Source organism: Aythya fuligula, chromosome 2 (assembly GCF_009819795.1).
Source record: "Aythya fuligula isolate bAytFul2 chromosome 2, bAytFul2.pri, whole genome shotgun sequence".
NCBI classification, from domain to species: Eukaryota; Metazoa; Chordata; class Aves; order Anseriformes; family Anatidae; genus Aythya; species Aythya fuligula.
The window spans coordinates 87,044,763-87,066,974 of NC_045560.1; the positions used below are offsets into that span (position 1 = coordinate 87,044,763).

Here is a 22,212-nt window from a genome sequence, read left to right on the forward strand (position 1 = left end):
GTTCAGACATTGTAGGCTTTCATTAAGCAGTCAGCTTTCCAAAATTTGTTTTATTTTTTAAGATAATACAATTTTTGGGCTACAATGCAGTATCTAATGACAGAACCCTTTAGGCTCAAATTTTAAGCATCTTCATTTTATTCTAACTTTCTAATATTTCACTTTATTATATAAGGAAAACTCCTTAAAATCATATCAACTTATTTGAAAAAGATAAATAGATTTTTTTTTTTTAGTATGTTATTTCTAAATATAGTAGGATCTCTGCTATATTCTTCTCCATTGCTTAATCTCTGACACTTTTCTCAAAAAAGAAAGGCTGTTTTGGAACCTGAGTGAAGCAAATACTTAAATATGTTTAACATGAACTTTATGGAAGACTTTGTAACTCCTTTTCATGGTGGTCTTTGCATCCTCAGGTATATTTATCGTTGTGAAGGGTTTTGTTGTTGTTGCTTATTATTATAATTATTTTCAAACATTAAACATTACTGCACATTGCTACTAACCTTCCCAGTGTTCACTTCACCTTATAAACAAATTAAGGTTCAATCTTACATGATTTTTCAACATCATTATTTGAATTTTAAGCACATATTGTGCTGTTAGATTGAGCCACTATCAATTTTTCATGGAGAAGAGAATCTGAGAGCTTTGTTTTGTTCATTACTTTCATGAATGTTCCTACTCACCTATCATCATTCTCACAGTGTATCAGTCTTTCAGAAAACTTGAAAGGAAGCCAGGTGGCAGAAAAAAAATAATCTTTCCTTTATTAGTGTTTTGGTATGAAGGTTTTACAAAATTGTAAGGACCACATACTTGATGTTCTTTTTTCATGTCCGCTCTTACCTGAATGACTCCTCCACCTTGTCCATCTTTCCCAGCTAAAAACTCTTCAGGCAAATTAATCATCTTCCCTAGCCAATCCAGCATGACAGTCTCCAGCTCTGTGCATGCTGGACTTGCAGCCTGCATTGAAAAACAGAACAGAGGGAATAACCTCATTAGGGCATGAAGAGAAATAGAATCCACCAGAGCAAGTCCCTCTCTTTCTCCCTCTGTCTTTAGACTATAGAGAAAACTCCATCAACTAAATTAGAGACCTGAAGGCCACTTTGTGCTTCGTGTTCCTAATACTTATTTAGGAATGTCAGACTGGACCTCACAGAGAACTGTGACTGTCAAATGTCAAAGCTAGGATTTACATCTTAACTGTTGGATTTTTTTCCCCCCACATCCAGTACCAACCCTTTCTGAGAAGAGCCCATCTGATATGAATGTGTTTTTTTTCAAACATAGTTTACCATTCATCCCGAAGACACATTAAATAACACCACCAAGTGACAGGCAGAGTCGTACTGTTTAATGAGTTACTGGTAAGCTTGTACTGCTACTACTAATTCTAAATGCTGTTGATTTTTTCAGGGATAAGAGGAAAATATCCTTTTACTACTGGAATCATTCAGAGCAGCTAAGTGAAAACACTTAATTAGTCAAGGAAACTTACCAATAAAACTAGTCTTGTGACTTCACTGCTATTAATCAATGATTTCATTGAAGAATGTTACTGAAATGCTTAAAATCATAATACCCTGATAAACTTACCCAAGAGAAGCCCACACATCCTATTCCACCACATAACATGTCTGCAAGAAGAGCTGGGAAGGAGCTGGCTGCAGGGAAATAGGCAAAGAAGTATGGACTGTGCCAGTGAGTCACCTGTAATAAGGGAAAAACAATTGTTTTTAAATAATGCAGAGAGGAGAAACTAATTATCACAAAATCAGAAAAAGGATTGGAGGCAGGGACCAGTCATCAGTTCCCTACTACCTGGCTGTAACACAGTATCACATTTTTTAGAAAAGCTTAACTTTTTTTTTGCTTGTTTGTTTTGTTTTGATCTCCCTTTTACTCAAATTAGAAAGAAAATATTCAACTGAACTTAGTTCTTGTCCCCACCTTCCAACAATCCCCAAATTAGAGCTCTCCACTTTTCTGCCTAAAAGATACAGACTGCATGAGCAGTGGCAGTGTGGATTTCTGTGCAGGGTGATGTTCTTAATCCTCTGTTTTCAGGGACTCTCGAGAGTATTTTGTTCTTCAATTTCTGTGACACAACAGACTTAGCAAGGGTGTTTATAGTGTAGCAGAGATCCATAGAACTCTTCTTGCCCACGCTGTGGTTTGATAAAATTCACACAGCAAATCTAGCTAAACAGACCCTCCTTCCAAAATGAAAGAATCCATTCCAGTATCCAATACTTAATAATCTGCAGAAAAATATGCTATCATCTTCTGATAACTGATTATGATTTATGTACAATGCCAACTTGTACATATTAATGTAAGAACACCACAATAACTGCACAAAATCTAGTGAATTGCTTTGCAACAACCATATTAAGAATTACTTTGTGTAACATCTAAGCAATTTTTAAGAATTTGTGAGATACTTGATAGTGCTCCACCACTCCAATCTAATAAAATTTGAAAAGAGGAAATGCACTGCCACGCTGTAATGCTCAGTAGAAATAACATGATACAATATGTTTGATGAAAACAGCTTTCATATTCAAGATAAAAGGCAAATTTAAGAAAATGTGCTTCTAGAGAACTAGATGGATTATAAGCAATAATTCAGTAGAATATATGAAAGTTTTTCCTTGGCTAGAAATCCAGAGACTGCTGGGTTTTTGAAGGTAGCTTCATTTTCCACATTCTCTCCTGCTTTGAGCTTGGTGTTTTCCTTACTGTTTTGCTCCGCATTCCCACCTCTGACAAATTTTACCTTTCAAACTCCCCTCTCTCCCACTCTGTGATAAGGTTTCACTGTGAACATAGTTAGCTTTGAGGAGCTAACTCAGGGATACCTGCACTGCACTGTTCTGTGGGCTGAAATACCCCATACATATATAAAATGAAATATTTATATATATTTATATAGAATACATATATATAAAATTCATTTATATATATATAAATATAGATATCTGGTTCATATAGATAATGAACCAGATGTCACTTTATCTACTGCAGTACAGCATACATAATATTTCAGATGTCTCTACCCTTTCACATTAAACCGGCTCCTACCCACTACCATTTTCCATTATCTAAATTAGCAATGTACATGATATATATTTGATTTCACTCATCCAAACCTTCTCAAATCATCTATCCAAAGACAGTCAAAAATATTCAGATTGGCTTATCTGTCTTGTATACAGCCAGGATCTTTGCTGTAATGAAGGTTTAGAGGACTTGTGGCAGACACCTTCTTTCACAAAGCAGAAAAAAAAAATGGTGTGGGACTTGATTATTAACAGCAAAACAAAAAACAGATTAAAATACCCAATATACAGCAGCTCCTGATAGGACCCACATGCACAGACTTTCACTGACATCCATAACAAGCTAGGGCTGCCACTGTTTATCTCCCCAGCCATAATCCTCTGTGATCTGTAAGACTTGTAACATTCATCTTGGGTTAATCAAGTTAAACTGCCTACTTGCTGGGAGCCATTTGTTTGATGAAACACAGCAGATTCCAGTTGCACCACTCACATAAAGTGAAAAAGTCAAAAGCCCTACAGCAAGTGCAGCTGTGGTTCTTCCTCTCCTTCTGCCTCCCCTCCCCCCTTCACATGAATCAGCTGTAAAATTCATTTCTTTGGCCATGTTGGAAGAGACACAATAAAATATTGCAAATAGTGTGACATAATTGATGCTTGTTTGTTCATCCCTCTGCTGATAAACACTGATACATAAGTGGGTTCAGAATTACCACTATGATGCTTGTCAGACACATTTTATTTCCTAGATCTCATCTATGGATGTCTTTTTTTCTGTGGCTTGCTTAGTCTGAGCAAGATAGTTCCCTTACCACATAGAAGGGGTAGATGCTTCAGCTGAAAGTTCATAGAATAATGGCTCTAGAGGGGGGAAAATTAGTGTCTTTGGTACCACTTGCAGTCAAAATAAACTTGACCATTTTTGGCTCTAAAAAAGGAGGAGATATATTTCCAGAGAACAAAGCAAGTCTCAGAGAGAAATGTGCTCTCACTGATATCTTTGCATCCAGATCCCTTCCACCTTGGCTTCCTGCTGTGGAGATCAGAGGCCAGCAGTTGTTCCCTCAGTCCATGTGTTAGTATAAGAAACTTAGCACCGTTATGGCCATTAGCATTTAGTGGACTGCTCTTTCAGGGTCTACATCCAATTTCACAAGAAGTCTTAATAAAGAATTATACCTCTCAAGAATACTTATTCTCTTATTGGGTAAAGGCAGCAATGGACACATCATTATTTCTTTTCACAACTGATTGATCCTTGGTCATCTGAAGGAATACCATGTTCACTTTTTCAGCCATCAAACAGTAGCAAATATCTGAACACAGCAGAGGTGTCAACATGAAACAAGGATCGCTTGTGGGACTGATATCTTATGAGCAATGTGAGGTTTTACAACCTCTGTCATATTACTTATTCTCTTTGAAGATGCCCCATTCCTCATTTATAAACTGGAAATATGACATTCCTGAGTAAAACATTAGAAGAGCACTACAGCTAAAAACACTAGGTGTACTTACAGTTGCTAATCTTGTCAAGAAAAGTATGGGAAGAAGATGAAGGGAAAATATAATGGGGATAGACTGTCCCTATAGCCAATTTCCGAAGTCCCTAAAATCAATTACAAATAGTTTTAAAGGTGTCTAAAACAAATGTTAACAATTCTTCCTATCCTACGTTCTTCTTATACTCCCTGCCTCCATGTGTTTTTACAGTTCCATCATTTTCACACATCATTTTTTGTCTGGTTCTGGGATCTCCAGTACAAGAAAGACATGAACATACTGAATTGAGACCTGTGAAGGGACGTGAAGATGATTCATGGACTGTAGCATCACTCTTATGACAAGGAGCTGAGAGAGATGTGATTATTCAGCTTGGAGAAAACTCGGTGGGGATTGTGTCAAGGTGTATAAATGCATCATGGGAGTGTAAAAAAGATGAAGTCACATTTTTCTCAGTGGTATCCAGTGACAAGACAAAAGGTAATGTGTACAAATTGAAACACAGGAAATTCCATTTAAACGTATTTTATTTTTTTTTACTGTGATGTCCTGGTTTCAGTTAGAACAGAATTAATTTTCTTCCTAGTAGCTGGTGGAATGCTGTGTTTTGGCTTAGGATGAGAAGAGTGCTGATAACACCCCGATGTTTTAATTGTTGCAGAGCAGTGCTTATACCAAGCCAAGGACACCTCAGACTTTTGCTCTGTCCTGCCAACAGGCAGGCTGGGGGTGAAGTAAGAGCTGGGAGGGGACAGACCCAGGACAGGTGACCCAAACTAGCCAAAGGGGTATTCCATACCATCTGACGTCATGCTAAACAATATATAGGGGTGGCTAGCCGGGGGGAGGGGGCCGGACTGCTCGGGGTTAAGCTGGGCATCGGTCAGCGGGTGGTGAGCAATTGCATTGTGCATCACTTGTTTTTACATATTATTAGTAGTAGTACTATTATCATCATTGTATTATTATTACTTTTGTTATTATTATTTTCCTGTCTTATTAAACTGTCTTTATCTCAACTCACGGGCTTCACTTTCCATTTCTCTCCCCCGTCCCAGAGAGGGAGGGGGGAGGGTGAGCGAACGGCTGCGTGGTGTTTAGCTGCCAGCCGGGTTAAACCACGACATGTGAGGGTGCTCAAACTTTGGAACAGGACAATGGAGTGATTGGGGCAATGGAGGGGCTTCGTCCCTGGAGATATTCAACACTTAGTTGGTCATGGTGCTGTCTAACTGACCTTGTGTTGGGCAAGGGCATAGACTAAATGATCTCCCATCCTCAGCTATCCTATGACACTGTGATTCTGTGCTCATGTGAGATGTCAGCACTTAAAATAAAAAACTCAGGCAGAATCAGAGTTACCAAACTGTGATTTATGTACTCATGCTCGTGGTGTGAGAAATACTAACATTTCATACCAGAGTAAAGTTTTGGATAGAACTTTTTTTTTTTTTCTTCAGAATGTATCACTTTTACTAAGTCAATTTATTTGCTATTTGTTTGCAAAAACAATTTAGGTAAGAGGGAACATGACATGTTGATGACATAATTGGAATTCAATGCCTCAATTTCTATTCTCAAATGATTCATCTCTTATTTTTTAATTTGGTATTATTTTATTGAATGTTCTCAAGTTATTGTGATAGGCTCAAAGCAAAGTATTTTCTGTTCTACTTCCCAAAAAAAAGAATGGTTAGTATTTTCCTCTAGTGAAAAGTAAAAAAGGCTTTCAAAATGAAACATATTTCAGAATCTAACTACTTTTTTATCATTTAGCATGAACATTTGGTATAAACTGTCTTTAAAATGTTATAACAACAATCATATCTATGAGCAGCAAAGTATTTACATATGTTGGCCATAATTCTCTTATCGAATCTGCACTGATTTAATTCTGTTGGATTTAAGATTTCCTCCACAAATCTTTGAGAAGAGTGGAGCGATTTCCATTGACTTTAGTGGAGCTTTTGCCTGTGAAAGGACAGCAGGGTTGGCTCCAAGAGAAACAAGATAAAAACATATCAAATATCAAATATTTACATTGGTCAATGAAAAGGAATTGGTATTACAGTACACTGACTAAACACATTTGCAGAGCAATGATTCCATGTTTAGTCACATAGCAATCGTATCAGCTATCTACATCCAGAGAAGCAAACCAAAATGGTTATTGCAGGGATCCAAAGGAGGGATTCTTTATTAGCATCTATTAATCATCCAGCTATCTTCAAGCTACCTAGAGTCCTTAGGAGACAAGCATATATTTAAAATAAAAAAGGTATACCGTGAGTGGAAAAACAAGAAGAAAAATTCATAATTGAACAAATGCCAGATGCTTTGTTTTGCATTGTCTGTTCATCACTGATCTATCCGAAGACTAATATTTAGGTAGTGACCATCTGCCTTAAAGTGTACTAGAAGAAGTCAACATTTAGGAGAGTAAGTCAACATAAAAAGTACTGGGGAGAATCCTTTCTAGTCAACTCTAATAAAAAGAAGTCTCATGAGACAATTTTAACATTTAAAGATCAGCTTGAAAGAACACTTTATGAACAGCAGACAAATAAAAATCCCATTTTATAAAATGTTTGATATGCTTTGCAAGTAGCAAATATATAACATGAAATTGAAAGTTAGAAAGCTCTGCCTTAACTGATTCAAGAGAGGAAAGGGAAATATTTCCAAAAGCAAGCCTCACATCAAGCAAAAGAATGATTGGATTATTTCTAGCAAGAACAGAAAACATTAGTCGTGTAAAGTGTTGGAACACATTTAACCATGGGCATACAGCAGACTCCTCCCTTTTAAAAGCTAATCAATGTGGGTGCTTCCGTTTGGAAAGTCTGTCTGCACAGCCTTCATCCACACGTTCCTTAAAGTCTTTGAATACCTAGATGCAGTATTGAATATTACATTACAGACACATTTTCCTTACCCCTGGCATAATGATCTTCTCAATGTCTTTAAAGACATCCTCAAAGCTTTCAGGGTCCTGGGGTGCACAGTCCGGAATGAGGGGCCTCAGATATCCTGGTTCCACATCTGGGAAGACCTGTCTTTTATCTATCTTCTCCAGGTAATCTGCAACATAGTCCACCATCTCCTTCCCTCTCTTGCGGAACTCTGCAGCATCCATGGGTATCAGAGTTTTAGGACTTACCAGAAAAGAAAACCTATAAAGAAAGATAAGTCACTTTTGAAAGAAAATGTCACTAGTTTCAGAACTGTTATTCAGGTAATTTATAGGATGACTCTCATGGCCTTTTGGAAAAACTAGACCATACGCTTTTATTTTTAATTTCTGCATATTACGCCAATACCCACGCAATGCCGCATTCTGTTTTCCATTCATTCTGGAGTGCATTTCTGTTGCACTCCAGCTTTAGCTGGATATTGCACAGAAGTAAACCAGGCTGCTACAGCTTTGACGTCTACATCATGAAGTAGATTAGATTAACACAGGTAGGCCTTATCTTTATCTCAGAAGAGCAGTAGAGGCACACTGATGAAGATTCATCAATCACAGATTTAATCCCTTCTGCTGCTGGTCAACACAAGAACATGTCATTGTTCACACGTAATAATCAGCTCCCTCTTGTCTTATAAAGAAGAGTTTTAAGGAAATAGCATGCTACATGTTTCTATTGTTATCTATAATAACAAACTATAACAACCACAGTTATCACAGTAATCCACTGTGCTGCCCTGTCATCGTATCTACTTCTTGCCTCTTGTCTTGCTTCAAGATTTAGCTTCTTTGCTCTTTCACTATAAATGCACGTGCTATACCATTTACAACAAAACCTTACTTCTTGTTGAGGTTCAATCAGAATTCACTTAGAGTTGATCTGTACTGTATTTTGCAGAAAGAAGAAGCTCTGCCTGGGGCTGTCCCTATTTCCCAGACGCTGGGCTGCAGCACCAGTTATGCTTTGCACCAGGCAGAAAGGGGTGAGTGCTCCCCAAGGGATGTATGGGTAGGATGATTGAGCTGGAGTTTTTCTGCAAAGTGCTGTGCAGACATAAACTTATATTGCCAGGGTGCCTGCTCCTGCTGTCCTGGCCCCCACCAACTTTTGTGTTCAGCCAATACAAAGCTGAGATCACAGTTCCGAAAATCTCCCAAGTGTCTTTATACACTCAGAGTGAGTGAATAATCCTGTTCCTTGGGATCCAGAAAGAAAATTGGTGAAAGAAACAAGGATACTCGCTGCTGGCATAAATAATTACTATGCCTAGTTCACATACTTTCGGATCTTCACTTTGTAAGGAAATAATTACGTTAAGCATAATATGAATATTATGTAATTAAGAGACAATTTCTTAGATATCGGTTATTTCTGCTGAGAATTTATAATTGAGGGCATCATTTTGAGAAAAGAGAGACCCTTCTGGGCTTTATTATACTTGAATTAGCACTGTCACATTACAAAAGAAAGACATCATTGATAAACACCATCCTAGAGACATCTCTGCTGCCACAAATAGAGGATCTGGGATTTCTGTCGAGCAGCTGCTGCTGTTATTTAGGAAGGCAGGGTGCTGCTGTAGGTCACGAACCACTTAGGAAAGTGGGGATCTGCACAGGAGCAACTGCCAGCCCCCCAGAGAATAGCTGTACTTGCTGCTATTGTGTTAGCTTTGTATTACTCTCTTTAACCACCATGTAAGTGTTTATTTGGCTCACTGTATATTTCTGAAAGGGCAATTAGGACCTTTCTCAGATCTCACTACTAAGTCACTGGAAATGCATTACCAATTGTCATCATTACAGTCCTTTGAGTATCCCGATGGGCAGGTTTGTGTGTCAACTCCCCTTTGAAAGACTGTTTAAGCAAGCAGTTTTGTTTCTCCTCCTTTACAACCGCGATGATTCTATTTCTTCAATAAAATCCTACATGCGTTTTCATTTAACACATCTTTGATCACAGTTGAAAATGTTAATAAACTTTCTACATAAATCAGCATTGACTGTGGTAATCAATAATCTTCTCTGTGGCAGCAAACTAATTACACCCAAAGGCACAGTTCTTTGGGTTAGTTCTTAGATTTTTGCCAGAAGAAATCTAATATTGCACAGCTTTCCTTCTTTCCTAAGGCACCTCTACCTTAACCCTTAAGCAATGCTGTCATTTTTTTTTTAATTTATTAGTTTATTTCCATAGCATGCTCCAAAGAACTTTGCAATGGCAACCTGTTTGTTTCTTCTTGGTTTTGGTTGTTTTTTCCCCCCTCTGGGGTCAGAGATGAAAGCTGTTAAAAATAAGAATTTAACCCATGAGTGCCAAATTAAGGGGAGTTGCCCAAGAGTGATCTGACTCAGAACTTGGGGATTTGGTCTTCTAGCACTACTGATGCTCAGCACTGACTTAATGCTATTCCCCTGGACTTTTAAACATGGATCTGTTCAGCTGAACATTTAATCCAATGTCAGTGTGCCCAATGAACTGTCAGTACAATGTCAGGACAGATAGGAGCTTCACCATACTTTCACTGGCTCTCCAGCTTTACTTGATATCACTCAAAGACAGATCATTAACACAGAAGTTTCTGTGCTCACTTAGTCTTTTCCCAAAGTATAAATTGAATGGCATAAATTAAATAGCATCATGTATAAGCTCAAAACAACTCAGACACAGATAAAAATAAATGTACTTTATCACATTACTACAACATGGATACTATGTTATACAGCTTGTGACTGTTTCTTTACTACCTAGATTTTTTTTAGATCTGAAATTTCTTTCCATTCCAAGTAGTATTTGCATCATTTTTTTTCTATATACTACGTTGATATAATTTATTGCCATTTTTATTATTAGCAGTTTGCACAAAGTTCTTTCTGGATATCAGGTTAAGCAAATAAACCCTGGATCTAAACATCAGGTACACATTTCGTGACTGGGGCTATCACCACTGAACTGAAATTTGTCAATTCTGGTTGCCAGCTACACATTTAGATAATTACTGAGTTCTTATTCATTGTTTGCTAAGGTTCTTCCCACGAACAGGAGGTCCAATGACTCATCCTAACATTGTTTTGGATCTCATAACACAGTGTTGCAACATCATTCTCAAAATTCAGGAAAAAGAACTAAATTATAGAGGAAACCCACTGTTTTGCATGGGATAGGTAATAGATCCAGGAAGCTTAGGCACAAAAAATGGGAGGGTGAAGCATCCACCCCAAATCTGCCATGAATTACTGCAGCATTATAAATTGATATAAACTAATATCTAGTTAACCTCTAATGAACTTTCAATTCACTTCAATCTACTGAAATACATCAATCTACTTCAACTGGAAGCAAAGTACTTAATTCTTCCTTTCCCCAAATGCAATACTGAAAAGTTAAAATGAACGTCTGTCCATATCTGTGTACCTGTGCATCTTCTTTCCACTTCGACTCTTATCCCTATTTTCACTCTCCTCCTCAGTTGTTCCTTACAGACCTCACTCCATCCGCCTAATAGCATTATTTGCTACAGAAGCCACATCCAGTAGACTGAATATCTAACAATTGTAATGCTGCCCAGTTAGTACTATAAAAATGCAAATTACTTCACCTTTTTACCAGTACAGGAAACTTCTCATTTCTGCCTCTCATGTGCCTGTGCAATGTGTATAATGCACACAACGAGCGCAGAAGTTCCTGGTAGGCAAGATGTTTTAGAAATTTGGAACGGGATTTTCTAAGGAACAAAATACTTCAGACAACTCAGCTCTTAGGGTCTGAACTGCTTGAGAGTACACATATTTTCTGAAGGGCTGAGTGCTACAACCTGAGTGTACTTGGAAAGATCCTCTTAAGTCAAAGGGACTTCAACTGCAAAGTAATGCAGGCTGAGTTTCGGAAACTAAATGGAAACTTCACAGAAACCAATCCTCTCTCTGAAGCTCTTGATAGTGGTCTATTTCTACCAAGGCCATAGAGACTGGTAAAGGCTCCATGTCCCAGGCATCCCACACCTCCCAGGATTAATTTCAGTATATTCAACATCTGCCAGCTTAACTCCAACCGAGGTGAGCACAACTTTTCAGGAGGCACCCAGCCTAATTATCAACCCCTGATACTTTGAAAGCACAGTCTATGCAAATTCATTAAAAAAGCCTCACTTGGGTTGATAAAATGTAAGTTTATCAAACATGTATTATGTCTGAGTCCTATATTATGACTTTTGTTCCCAACAAACGTCCACTGATATTGTCAACACTGCATATTTCTTTGGATGAAGTCCTACTTTACTGAATAAGATTGAGTTTTGCTACTAACTTCAGGCAAGAGCAAGAACCATATTCATCTTAAATGATATGAGTTCATCTTTACTTTTATTCATATATAAGCCCTTTGATCTTTAATTTTGCTGGGACTTGTCACAGGACAAGTAGTTAACATGATCTAAAGTTAACATAGCTTTTGATGCCTTGTTTAAACTAATCTTTCTACCTGAGTGCAGAAATTAGAACATGGTAATATTTTATTTTAGTGAAGTGACCAAAAACTGTTTCTCACCTTTAGATTGTATATTTAGTGTCATGTTCATTCACAAAACATTTTCTACTTTATCTGAAACTAAACCATACCAATGAGCACTTCATACATAAGAGTATCAAATACACTTGTAGAGAATGTTTTGATTATTTATTATTTCTGTTAACAGTGTTATCTATAATTTAGATTATTTTTATGTGTGTATGTATTATCTAAGTATAAAATGTAAAAGATAGCTAAATACTACCAGGAAAATTATAATGGGAAAAAAAAAAAAAAAAGGAAAAATAAAAGAAAAAATAAAATAGAAGCATGAGAGAAAAAGAAAAGGAAAAAGAAGGAAGAAAAAAAAAAAAGAGAAAAGAAAAAATAGTAAATGAGGAAGGAGCTATATTTGATGTGATTTTATGAGCACCTGTTCTCAAGTTGATCAAAGCGAAATATTTAAAAAAAAAAACTAACATCAATAAAACGTTTGAGCAGCTCTTATTATTAAATACAGAAAGGAAGAACACACAGACACCAATAGCACCTTAAACTGATGACTGCACTGGCTCAAAAAAAGCAATAACTATATATCTTTCCAATAAATGAGACAAGTGCACTTTCTATTCTGCCAACTGTTTGTTGCAGAAAATAGTGTAATTTAAAGGTCTGGGATGCTACAGTGACATTGCTGGAGGAGTTTCTGCTATTGAACCCAAGAAGCTGAAGGTTTTTGCAGATGTTGTGACTATTAAACTGAATTTCTACTATTGACAATTGGAGTATTGCTTAAATAAGGACTTCAGAATGAATTTCATTTCAGTGTGAGTAGAAAGGAACTAGATCTACTCTGTACTTCTACTTTTGCACATGGCAAGAGTTAGGTATATATGTTATAGGCCCTGCATTTAATTTAATAATTTAATTTTCCAACTAGAAAGTGCTGGTTTTATTCATTGCTGTCACTCGCACAGAGTCTGCCAAGTCTGCCACTTACTAATTTTCCCTTTTGAGTTTTTGTTATGATAGTGGGAAAGGGCTACATCTGACAAAAACCTCACCTTAATAAGTCAGGTGCTGAATTTATTTTGAAAATGTTATTATTCAGACTATTTCGCAAAGAATTTCTCAGGGTCTGCATGGTTATTCAAAACTGGTGCACTTGGAAAGGTAAGCTATAAACTTTTGAGTGCATGGTATTCCACAGAAACATACATAAATGGTTATAGCTGGCATAAATTATGTAAAAACAAGTACATACAAAAATTAGAAGCACACACTACATCATGCAAACTTAGATTAAAAGGAAATGCTTTTTTGAGCATCCCGGATTATCCCTAAAATAACACAGGCTGGCTGTTTATTAGCTGAGCTCCAACTCCAAGTAACCAATTGTTGCACTAATCCAAATGTACCAACTTGAATCGAACAACCACAAGGCTTTAAGGACAAAGAATATTACTTACAGCAAGTTGGTAAGGTCCTTCCTTCTCCTCTCTTTCTCCCTGTCTGTCTTTGCTCCTGTGTGACAGCTATAAAGCACAGAGGATGCAGCTGCCAGTATATATAGGCAGAGGATCCCCGTCCCCTCAGCCTATCACAGCCAAGTGCTTTGCATTTAACATTCAGCAGCAGCATCTCCCCCTCCTCCCACACCTCCTCCAAAATATATTTGGAGACAAAAGCCACCCAAAAGGCGGATTGATGTAACTGAGAAGCGGCCATTACCTACGTTAACTGCTAAGTGAAGTCACGTACATTTCTTTCCACAAGTGCCTGACCACACGCTCCTGCTCTGCCTCACGCACTCTGGCATTTCTGCTGTGGCTGTCACTGTGAGAGCAGTGTGTTGAACCGCTCCTGTGAAATCTTATTTTCAGGGAGAAAGCACAGATGAGGTTGAAATACCACTCAATGCTCTACAAGCTCTGAACTGGTATACATATTGGATTAACAATCTAACAATAATCTTCAATTATGCTGTGTCAAACTTCTTCCAGTTTCCCTCTTTTATCAAAGGTACACTTAAAAGCAACAGGAAATTTCCATATGTATTTTTTTTCTGTTCTCAAAGGAAAGTTTTATGGGGAGCTCTTTCTCTTAGATGAAGTCAGGTGACTGCCTGTCATTTTCTATTTCATTCAAGTTTATTTGAACAAATAGTATCAGCATTTCCTAGCCCTAAACAGCTTATAGCCAGGTAGTGGTGGCAGGAGATCTGGAACAGCCACTGCTCTCACCCTGGTCTTCAGCACACTGGAGTATTGCAGCCAACCTTTTTGTGAAGGAGGAAAACTTTCTTTTCTGTCGTATCTTTTAAAACTGTGATAGCTGTGTTTGCTGTTATGCTGATAGAAACCTAATTATAACTCTGCTAACAATTCTGAAAGAGCCTATTAAAAATAAAAATGCAAACTAAAATCTGTGGATAGGCTTGAAGGTTTCACGGCGCTCCCTGTGCCTGACGTTCTGTGACTGGACCTGCATTTTAAGTTCTGGGGTTGTGCCTGGTGTAATGGTCAGTCCATAACCTTGCAAGCACTGAGAAATCACAGTGTCAGTTGCAGCTGGATCAGTGTTTTCCACTGCAGACCAACTCCTGACTGAGCAGGGTTAGAGCCTGGACAAACTGGGACCCCACAAGAATAAAAGTGCTTTAGCAATAAAAGCTAAACATGTTGCAAGGGCTTAAGACATGCAGAATCTGAAGGTGTCTGGTAAACATAAAGATAACTCAATCTATCTTTGATGTTTCACTCAAATGGCTTGCAAAAGGTAAATACATTTCAAAGGAAATTTTAAAAAGTGAAATTACAATTAAGACTTGAGTATGAATATGCCGTTTTCATCAGAATGTCAAAATAACACCTCAAAGTAACCTGATGTGTTTGTACCTTTCTGTTGTACCTGTAACTTGCCTTAAAAGTTGCTGTGACCAGGGAATACTTACATTTCCTATTAAAATTATATTTATTTCATCCTTGAAAAAGAAGGAAATGAAATGTGGAAAGAACAGTGGGCAAGGGTATAAAGGGAAATAAATGCCCTTCTAAAAGGCATATCCCATTTCCTTCTGTAATTCTAATAGTTCTTCTGGCTAATATTACTTTTCATAATTCTCCCTACCAACTGTTGGTAATACACAAATCATTGCTTAACAGAATCTTCGTGTTGTGGACAAAAGCAAGATCATCTCACACTGATAGACAGCTCAGCTGTAACACACCGCTCTCTCACTCCCCGTCTTCAAAAGAACAGGGTAGAAAATACGATGAAACAAAGACTCAAGGGTTGAAATAAGGACAAGTAGGTCCAGTTATCATCATAGGGAAAACAGACTCAGCATAGGGAGGTTAATGTAATTTATTGCCTAACACTGGTGGACTACAACAGTGAGAAACTAAAAGCAAGCTAAAATACCTTATCCCCATCCACCCTCTTCTACCTCCTCCTCCCAAGCAGTGCAGGGGAACAGGGAATGGGGGACTTCGTCTCCGCCGCTCCTTCTCGGTCCCTCCCTGCCCCTGCTCCCTGTGGGGTCCCTCCCACGGGATGCCGTCCTTCGTCCTTCCCCAGCTGATCCCACACGGGCTGCCCACAGGCAGCAGCTCCTCAAGCACTGCTCCCACACGGCTCCGTCCCACGGGGTCCATCCATCCATCCCCCAGGAGCAAACTGCTCCAGCACGGGTCCCCCACGGCTGGGCGGCAGCTCCCCCCAGACCCCCTGCTCCTGCGGGGGCTCCTCTCCACGGGCTGCAGCTCCGGCCCGGGGCCTGCTCCTGCGGGGGCTCTCCATGGGCCGCAGCCTCCTCCAGGCCACATCCACCTGCTCCACCGGGGGCTCCTCCACCCACGGGGGGGCTGCAGCGTGGAGATCTGCTCCGTGTGGGACCCATGGGCTGCAGGGGGACAGCCTGCTCCACCGGGGGCCTCTCCCTGCACAGCCCGCAGGGGAACTGCTGCTGCCTGCCTGCCTGGAGCACCTCCTGCCCTCCTGCTGCACTGAACTGCACAGCAGTTACTTTATTTTTCCCCTTTCCTAAACCTGCTGTCCCAGAGGCCCACACAGTGTTGCTCCCTGTCTCAGCTCTGGCCAGCAGCTGGTCCCTTTTGGAGCTGGCTGGAGCTGGCTCTGCTCTGACATGGGGCAGCTGCTGGGCTCCGCTCACAGAGGCCACCCCTGCAGCCCCCGTGCTACCAAATCCTTGCCATGTAATGCAGGTGTTGGCTATGGCTTGGCAAATTTATTCCAGATCCTTGAGTATACTGGCTCCCTCATAAAGAACTTCTCTTACTGCTGAAACATAATGAATAGAGGAGCTTACCTTTATTGCAAAATTGTTTCATAATTCAGGATACCAGTATGTGAGAAATAACAGATGATCCTGAAAGGTTCAAAGGCCAGGACTTGTTGGTAAGCAACCAACAGTCCATACCACTCAAAAGAGCTAACGGGAGACAGGCATCAATATGTTTTTGCACATGGAAGTATGTCGCCCTGACGATGATAAATAATGCTTGCCCATGCAATGATGGTACTAATTCATCCCCATTGTTACATCTTTGCTCAACTCTGTGGTTTGCAAACGAGCTGGGAGAGATAACATGTTTGAACAGGAGGCTCCAGCTCAGTCCTGGAGAACGATACAGACAATGTGTTATCAGTCACTCTGCAGTCCCCTCTGCCAGTTTGTGAGAACCAGACATGGATCAAAGCATCAAAGCAGTGGCAGTTAGACAGCTTGCATCCACTTCCCACTATTTCTCATCTCATCCATTGCTATATAACGCACCTTAGAAATTAATTAAGAGGCAGTTTTCCCAACCCTTCAGTCCAGTTACAATTACATAAGTTACTCCCAACTTTATTTTTTCCTCACCTGTGAGGAATAGCATTTCTCATGCTGCCTCCTGGTGTGACTAAATTTGGACACAATGTGTTTTTGCTGTAGATCACCAAACCTTATGTTGTTTGAACAAGCCTTAGCTATAAAGTGAACAGCTTTAAATTGACCCAGATTCTATCAATATTTTAGACACTGAGGAAAAAAAACTTGAAGCAACTAATAAGGAATTATGCTACCACACAGTTTGTTCTTGTTTTCAACATTTGTTGTCAAAAGAACAGCCACTGTTGTCCACACACAAGAAAAAGCACTTTTTTATTGCTTAGTACTTGATTTACTCCCCATCTCTAGTTTGAGGATGACCTTTGGAGGCTGCAGGACTTTTTTCATGCCTCCCTGGCTGTTGCTTCTTCAGAAGGAAATAGTAGCAGAACCCTGATGAAATCTGCCTTTTTCTTTTCTTTCTTTTTTTTTTTTTTTACCTCAATATACTCTTCCATGAATTCAATAATACTGGTAGTGGAAGAGAAAATTACCTACAAAAAGGAAAAGGAAAGAAAGAAGACTTAAGAATCACTCAGATGTACCATATGTATTCCATAAACAAGGTCCGAATTTGCATGAGCCACAAAGATGAGACAAGAAATGAATATTTTAGCAGAAACGTGCAACTAAATTTTCTGGAAAAAGCAGAGGGTGTATTTCCTTTGGAAGACAGTAAGAATTAAATAAAGCCTTCAGACACAAATAGATGGATTACTTGCATTGTATGAGGATAAAAACTAAATCTCCTGCAGAACATAAGTAGACTTTGCAACAGATTAGCCAGGAGATGACTCTCAGACAGGGCTGACAAACTGGGAAAGTGTCTTTTATTTCATGAATATTGTATGTGACTTGTTGTCCCTGTTCAGTTCCATATTGCTGTCTGTGTGAAGGTAAACCAAAGATGGATAGAAAGGAACTGCTAACGAAGTGAACGTGGATGCAGACTCAAACATAGCTTCGGAGGAGTTAACTTACACTTGCTGGTTCAAGCCAGCCTAAGCATTTCAGGCTTATGGAAGCAAGCCTAAAGAAAGAGAGAGGTTGTGATGAACTGAAAAAGTGTCAATAGAAAAGCTGACAGGCTGTGAAGAGTCACAGTGAGAGCAGGCTGCCATCACAGTATGCATGTTCTTCCAATACACAGATAGGAATAGCTTGTGCTGTAAGCTGAGATGTGCTTAACCTAGGGATGCAGGCACTGCTGGGGCACTCATCCAGCCACACACTGCTCACAGAAAGAACTTCCCTAAAGCACTGACCACTGTAAGCCTCACAGAAGCTACGGCTGAAAGATGAACTGCTAAAAGGGCTTAAATGTGCTAACAAGACCTCATGTTAGAAAAGCATATTATAGCAACAGGTTCATGAATTGAATTTCACCCACTGTGTGGGTGAAAAGATGGACCCAGAGGAGGCATGAGGAAAAGATGGCTTGAGATACAGAAGGAAAACAATGCAATGTTTGTTCTTATGCAAGTGGTTTGTTTTGATCGCTGTTTACCAAGATATCAAAGATCACACAACGCTTGGTCTAGAAGGGATTTTGTCACTGGCTGTGATTAATGCATTGTCATGAGGACTAAGCACCACCACATACTGCTTGCAAGAAGCTTGGAAGTGCATTTGCCATCACCATAAGCCTCAAGTCATTCTTTAGGGGATGAGAATAACACTGGAGTCACCTTGTAAAGAGCATATTGATGCCCAGTTGTCTGAGATTATGGCAAGTACTATGGCAAGGGATCACACTGGTGTTTCTTGCCCTACAGCTTTGTTGCAAAGGCGTCTTTGACTCCTCTTCAGCCCTGTGCTAACACGACCACCTTCCCAGAGAAGACCGATGCCGACTTTCTGGGGAATTTATTCTTAATAAACACACAAGAATAAAAGTTACCAAGTGCGTGGATGTAAACTTTCTCCAAGAAAGACAAAATACTTTATGCATAATAGCCTCAGGGCTCTGGAGGACTGAACGTGAACTGAATCTTCCACACAGCCAGGGGTCTCTCTGGTCACGGACACACTCACAGTCAAAGCAATGAGTAAGGTAATGTTCACTGCCTTCTGTGGTGGGTTATTGTCTCCATCTCAGCGCTGGCAGGGATCTATGTACACGTCTCAACTGCTTGAGTGCGATGTGTGATTTCTGCCTAGGAAGATGCATTTCAACTAAGACGTAAGGCTTTCCACCAGAGCCACCAAGTGTTCACACGCTCCGTCTTGCCAACTCTGTAGGAAGGGCAATCATCTCCAGCGAGGAGGCAAAACAGACAGCCAGGAAAGATAGCAGCTGAAGCTGCTTCAGGTAGCTTCACCACAGCGCAGCTAGCCATATCCCCAGCCAGAACCGCCTGCCATCTGTTCTCCTTTACAATACTGCTATACTGCTAACTTCCACACCTCGGATAATCACTGCTCCCACATTATCATTAGGAGAGAAAGGCGCTCATTTAGACAGGATTTACATGTGACTGGAGGAGACAGGCAGTTAAACAAGGATAGTCCTAGTCACTCATTACCTTTGTGCTCAGAGAGAGTTCAAGTTCTTGTTTTTCAGTACAGATGCAAGTCTTTGCCATATGTTGTGCGATTATGGGTATGTCCTCAGGAGCAGCTTCCATAAAATATTTTGCTAGGAAGAGCTGTTCTCTTCCAGCTTGTTTTTCTGTGTTTCCACGTTTGGCTCCAGCTCCAGCGGGAATCCAAATGGCCTAAATCCAGGTCAGGTTTAACGTGGCAGCACCTCCTCAGCCACACTCTGGCAAAGTTTGTCTCCAGTCAGAGGCACAGATTTCAAACCTCTGTGTGCTAAAGTCTGATGTTGCTGGTCTAGAAGCTACCCGTGTTTATACCAGTCTTTCCGTGTAGTTCCCTGAGAGATGATCCAATCCACTTCTGGGAATTTTGAGATGGACTTTTTTTCCTTCTCTCTGCTAATTCTTTAAATCTAGAACTATTTGTTTTATTTAGGAGTGGTCTTGACTTGCAGAGTCTTAAGAGACAACTCCTCTACATCTACCACTTTCATCAGTAGGACATGTTTAAGCAATGTAATTTTTCACTCTACTGGAGAAAAGAAGGCTCCAGGGAGACCTCATTGAAACCTTTCAATACTTAAAGGTGTCTTATAAAAAGGACAGAGAAGGACTCTTTACTTGAGTAGATAATGATAGGACAAGGGGGAATGGTCTTAAACTAAAAGAGAATAGATTTAGACTAGACATTAGGATGAAAATTTTCACTGTAAGGGTGGTGAGGCAGTAGACCAGGTTGCCCAGAGAACCTGTGGATGCCGCATCCCTGGAGGTGCTCAAGGCCAGGCTGGATGGGGCTCTGGGCAACCTGGCCTGGTGGGAGGTGTCCCTGCCCATGGCAGGGGGTTGCAACTGGGTGATCTTCGAGGTCACTTCCAACCCAAGCCATTCTATGATTCTATGAGTCTATGATTCAATGCTCATTACAGAGCGTTGAATACAGAATGGAGGGAAAGTATTCTGAAGGAAGGAGAATCACCAGCACATTTTATTTTATGTACTTGGCAATATATCATGGAACAAAATACCTTACCTACCTTTAGCTGTTGCTGACTTCTGAGTGATAATATTCTCAGTTTCCCTCTTTCAGCCCGACACCAATCCAAACCTATGCCTATTACTCACTGAAGCAGAAATAAAGAAAACTGCTCTGCATCTACATGCTCTGACTTGAGTGATTTACAAGCGGTTAATATTTTATACTGGCTGCTAATTTTGTTTCTTAATGTGTGCTTGGTATGTAAAATCACAGTAAATAAATCATCATTTTAATGAAATGTTAGTGTATCTTACACAATAATAGGCTCATAAACTACCTGCAGTAGTCTCCAGGTTATGTAACTGAACTCAACGAAAATTAATTGGAATAATTAATCTACTATATAAAAAAAGGAGCTTAACTCATAATTCTTCAACTGCAAACATAATACATGTCAAGCATACTCTAAGCCTGTGACACTGCTAAGATAAAGGAAATAACTCAATGTGATTTAAATAAGGGATGGATTGCGTGACCTCTGTATACTGGAAGACACTTCCTAGTCATTGAATAATCAAGTGACATTCATATATTTAATAGGTACTTACAAAAAATAGTTTGTTTCTACCAGTCCTAGGATAACAAGCTGTTGTGAACAGTCCAACAGCATTCTTCGATCTTCAATTTACAGAGCTATTGCTTTGCTGGCTGCTACTGCTGCCACCCAGGAAGAGGAGCTGTGAAGCTGCAACGGCACCATGACCAGCAGCATCCTCAACTGGCACATGGAAGAAGTCTGGGGAACAAGGGATCCAGAATGTGGTAGGACTCAAAGTATTTGCCATGGCTCCACCTGTAGGACTTGGAATAGGGACTGGTGGAACTGTAGGGACTCTTATAATGAGGTTGTATTCACTTTCTCATCAGGGAAGAATGGGCTGAAGTAACTTTATTGGGATTGTAGAGGTACCTTGAGTATAATGTACAAATGACAGCAGTGAGGACAACTTTCTGGACTCATGGCTCTCAGCTACGCTCCATATCTAGCACGACGTACTTGTCCTCTTAAATACCTATTGAAATTAATGACTGGGCCATCAATATTCATATCATTTCCTATTTAGTTAAAAAGATAACCTTCCTGATGCTTTCAAATAGAAATTTAAGAATGGAAAAGAATGGTGCTTCTAGTGTACATTTTTGTTTTTCTTCTATACTTACTGTTCTAGAGCAAAAGGATATTTTATGTGTCTTTGGATAAAACAAAAATTTGATGCATCATCTCAGTAATTTCAAAGCATCTTCACTACTCATCAGAGAGGTTTCTATTGCTGAAGTAACTACCAGTATTCTGCAGGAACGGCATGCTTTCAAAAGACCAGTCCTCTTCTCAAGACAAGTACAGTCTTAGTTCTAACACACAGTAGTGCTGAGCAGTAGGAACTGCAAGAAGATGACAAATCAATATGTGGTGGCAAGCTGAGCTGTATTAGATGTGATACCCTTAATAATACTCAATGCTTCAGAGTACTGATCACCACTCTTCACATCAACTTTTGCATTTTATGTACCAAACATATGGACACTAAAAACAACTACTTAAAAGCAATCTGCAACAAACAGCCTTTATCACAAGGGTTTTGTTATAATTTTAAGAATGAGGCAGTGGAGGTTAATTTTTTTTTGCTAGGAATAAGCAAGATAAATCAAAAGTAGGTGAACATGTCCTTCCTAGTAATACAGTACA

The 22,212-nt window shown here is 39.5% G+C and overlaps 1 protein-coding gene across 1 annotated transcript in view; it reads right to left on the bottom strand.

The window, feature by feature from the left end:
- Nucleotides 1–7,713, bottom strand: part of DDC (dopa decarboxylase) — a 48,898-nt gene extending 41,185 nt beyond the window's left edge. The window contains exons 1-3 of the mRNA XM_032182561.1: nt 7,513–7,713; nt 1,609–1,722; nt 853–972 (exon numbers count right to left, since the gene is read on the bottom strand). Coding sequence (XP_032038452.1) covers nt 853–972; nt 1,609–1,722; nt 7,513–7,713 — 435 coding nt within the window. The remainder of the gene's footprint in view (nt 1–852; nt 973–1,608; nt 1,723–7,512) is intronic.
- Between the last annotated feature and the right edge of the window lie 14,499 nt (nt 7,714–22,212).